Raw genomic sequence first — 3,838 nt, forward strand, 5'->3', positions numbered from 1 at the left:
CACTGTGGCAGGGAAGTGTCAGCCTCCTCCTCCTTAAATAGGGCTTCCTTGATGAGCAGATGGAAGACAGGTGTCGCAGTCAGCTCATGCCCTCAGGAGATCTTGTGCGCCCTCTGGTGGAGAAGGTGGACAAAGCCTCCAGATCCCAACACTGTTAGCTCTACGCCTGCTGCAGACACAGACGTCCATCCCTGTGAACACTGGGACGGAACTTAATAGGAAAGAATAAATGGTTCTTATTTCTTATTTCAACTGTTGCATATATTAGCTGCGACATATGAATCAAGATGCTATGTCCGAAAAAATGTGACTGACAGATGAACATTGATATATGATTGGCTGAATTTGGGCGTACAGGCTGATGTATATAATGATGACGATAATGGGAAAAAACACAGACTTTAAGACAGGATTTTTTTTTTTTTATAGAAATTTTCTAAATTTTGGGACAATATGGTCTAATAAAGAGTACATTTAAGCCAGAATAATTTCCCATTTAAACATTCTGGCCGTCCTCCTCTGGGTCTGCGGGCCTCAGGTTGGTAAACATTAAACCGTTTAACAGGAAACACGAAGAGAAGCTTAAAAACGGATCATTTGACTAAACTATGGAAACATGATGATGATGATCATCATCATCAGTCACCCCCTCCGTCCATCAGGGTGACGCCAGCAGGGCTTTATAAGAGCCGCTCTCTCCCGGGACAGACCCAGAAGACCCGCCGAGCTACGAGCAGACAGATGTTGAAGATGTTCTCCTCCCTGAGCCTCCGCTGCCTCCTCCTGCTCCTCCTCTCCCTCAGCGCCTCCATCAGCTGCTCCTCCGCCGCTCAAAGAGACTCCAAACTCCGCCTGCTGCTGCACCGGACCCCGCTGCTGAGCTCCAAACAGGTGGGAACCAACAGCAACACACAACTCTACTTTATATTACAGTTTAAACTCGGATAAAGGCGTTATAAAGTTATAAAATACATAAAATAAAATAAAAACACGGAAAATCAGAACTGTTTTCAATATTTCTTGTTGCTGTTTTTTAATTGCGTATTTTTTTCCATAAAGGAGCTTATTTCATTACTAATAAAGTTTATTTTCAGCTTTTCATCTTAAGTCCGATGATACACTGAGACAAAACCATCTTTAAACTTAAACAATAATAAGTAGGAAAACTAACAGGTGAGCCTTTAATCACTTCGATTTTAGTTAAGAAATCTATTTATATATTTATTTGTTCTTATTCTATATTTGCACTTAGATTTTATTCATTATTTTTGCCAAAAGAGACTAAAAACATTCTACCAGAAATGATGAAACTGCTGATTTAGCTGCTGAATTATTTGCCCTGCAGACATAAAGTCAGTGATTTTTTGTTTTGTTTGTTTTTTTCTTACTAATGAACATGGTGAAAACTGCACAACAGCCAGATTCAGTCAGAGAATCTCTATTTTTGCTTCTAAGAAAAATCTTTTTGGTCATTTTCAGAGGAATAAAGGAATATATCAACTTTCCATATTTTCTAGATTCAATATTCATTCTTAACATGGAGTAACCCCCCCCCCTAAATGAATGTGCCAGAGCATTGTCTGACCCAGATAAATGTTGATCTATCTGGCTCAATCTGAGCAGCCTCCTTGGTCTGTTTAGAAAACTTTAGATTTCCGTTTTCTCCAACAGGAATAACATTGTCACCTGTTTATTCTAGATCTCCTGCTCCCTCAGTCAAACAGGAGCCAAACCAGCTGTGATCCATCCATTCTGATGTTTTCTCATCTCAGAAATGTCCCAATCCGTCAGAAAACACAAACTATATTGTTTATCTGTTGTTTTTTATTCCTAGAATATTATGTTTAATTGATGTGAAAACAGGTTCGGAAATTACTACTAGAGCAAAAACTGAAGAAGTTGTGGTTTCTTTTGGACCTTTAAGGAACCTCCAAAAGAACATTAATGTTCCTGAGTCCAAAACTTCATCCGCATTTAACCTGGAAACTGTGAAACTCAAGTCAGAGCATAAAATGTTTTAAAACATTTATAAAACTTAAATAAATATGAGCAAAGCTGATCTTTAAAACAGTTGTGATTCATATTGCATGGGCAGAACTACAGGTGCAAACTATTTTGCATTTATAAATATATAGATTATATTCTAATACCAAAGCTCAGAAATGTATACGTGGAAAAAAAAAGCTAATGTAAGTCCTTACAACCTGCATCAAACCAAAAAGCTGCTGTTTAACTTTACTAAAATTGAAAGTCAGGTGCATACTCACACATTAATTTCTCTGGTTATAGATTGGAGAAGTAGGCACTGCTACAATGACAAATGATGGTGAGATAGTCTGCATGCACGCAATCTAATGAAAAATAGTGATGAAAAAGATATCTGGGTGGGGCAGATTAATACACTTGATTAACTGCAAACAATCTTTATGCAGTTAATAGAAAAAAGAAAAAAAATTACTGAATTTAAATACTGTAGCATGTCTGGAAAAACACCGTACAATAAATTGTAACAATAATCACCCCATAGATGCACCAGTCTCCGGAATGCGTCTCCAACTTGGCAGAAGCGATTTCTGTTCTCCCTTAATGTTGCCTTATGGCAGGCCCTCATTGGCCACTATCGTGCAACTTTTAGATATCTCCCTGGCCCAACACACCTGAATCAAATAACTTTAATACCTCCTCAGTTGAAGTCAAATACTCGTGAGTTTTGCAAAGGAGCTAATTATTTGATTCAGGTATTAAAGCAGGGATGCATCTAAAAGGTGCAGGACACTGACCCTCAGGGACTGGATTAACAGTCCCTGAGTTCAGTCCAGCAGGTTAGAGATGATCGCACTATATTTATAAAGAAAATTTTAATATTTCTTTCAGGATGGTTATTTAGGCATATTTTTGCTGGTTCCAAACCGCTATTAGAGCACCATTTAAATGGAGCCCAATCAAATAACTTTGCACGTCTTGACTTTCCTAACATGTCTACTTTAGGCATGCACTATATTTTGTTTTCCCAAATAGATTTTATTTCATTCTTATTTATAGTTTTTAAACATGAGATGCAAGGACAAAGAATTCTACAATTCATCCAAATCTTTGTTTTATTATGAGATGTTTGTTCAGAAAAAAAAACTGCTTAAAAATAGAAAGACAAATTATAAGGCAAAAACTTTTGATTTGTTTAATTTTAATGTATGACTAAAGCAGGATCGAAGATCCTCGGTTATCTTTATATTTGGTCCATAATGATGGAGCTCTAGCCTGACTGAGTCGGCTCGGGTCTCTTCACCTGCTGAGATTTAAAATCTCCTGATTTGTTTGGAATATTTTAACCTTAGATGTTATATTTTAAATAACCCTAGAAAAAATATTGTTAATAAACCTACTTAAAAATATGAATATTAATGAGTTTTCTTTTTGTGTTAGTTTTTTTTATCATTATTTCATTATCAATACACACATTCCCATGAGTCTGATTGGTTATGGAGTCCAGAGCTACTTCAGATCAGAAGTAACAGAATAATTTGTGGGTTTTTTTTTTCTACATGTCATTTTTTCAAAAAAATTTGTAGATTTTATCACTTTTTTTTTAAATATATATATTTTTATTTCTTTTTTTCATATGTAGTATCATGTATTGCCTTCATTTTAAATTATCTTCTATAAATCACTCCTCCTCCTCACTTCAAAGGAAATCCCAGCCACTGGAGTGAAAAGAATGTGACCTGTGAAACACAATTTAAAAAAAAAATAAAAATTGAAATTCATAAAGCTGAATCTGAAAAAACATAAACAAGAAAAAACTGAAGAAAAAAAACTTGAACACAAATCTAGAAATATT

At 35.7% G+C, this 3,838-nt stretch overlaps 1 protein-coding gene across 1 annotated transcript in view; it reads left to right on the forward strand.

Moving 5' to 3' along the window:
• The first annotated feature begins 726 nt into the window (after positions 1–726).
• The window catches only part of LOC107096350 (somatostatin-1-like), a 4,856-nt gene continuing 1,744 nt past the window's right edge, over positions 727–3,838 (forward strand). The window contains exon 1 of the mRNA XM_015392960.1: positions 727–891. Within this exon, the coding sequence (XP_015248446.1) occupies positions 742–891 (150 nt within the window). The 5' untranslated portion in view covers positions 727–741. The remainder of the gene's footprint in view (positions 892–3,838) is intronic.

The sequence above is a fragment of the Cyprinodon variegatus genome, unplaced genomic scaffold (assembly GCF_000732505.1).
Source record: "Cyprinodon variegatus isolate N-32 unplaced genomic scaffold, C_variegatus-1.0 Scaffold617, whole genome shotgun sequence".
Taxonomy (NCBI): Eukaryota; Metazoa; Chordata; class Actinopteri; order Cyprinodontiformes; family Cyprinodontidae; genus Cyprinodon; species Cyprinodon variegatus.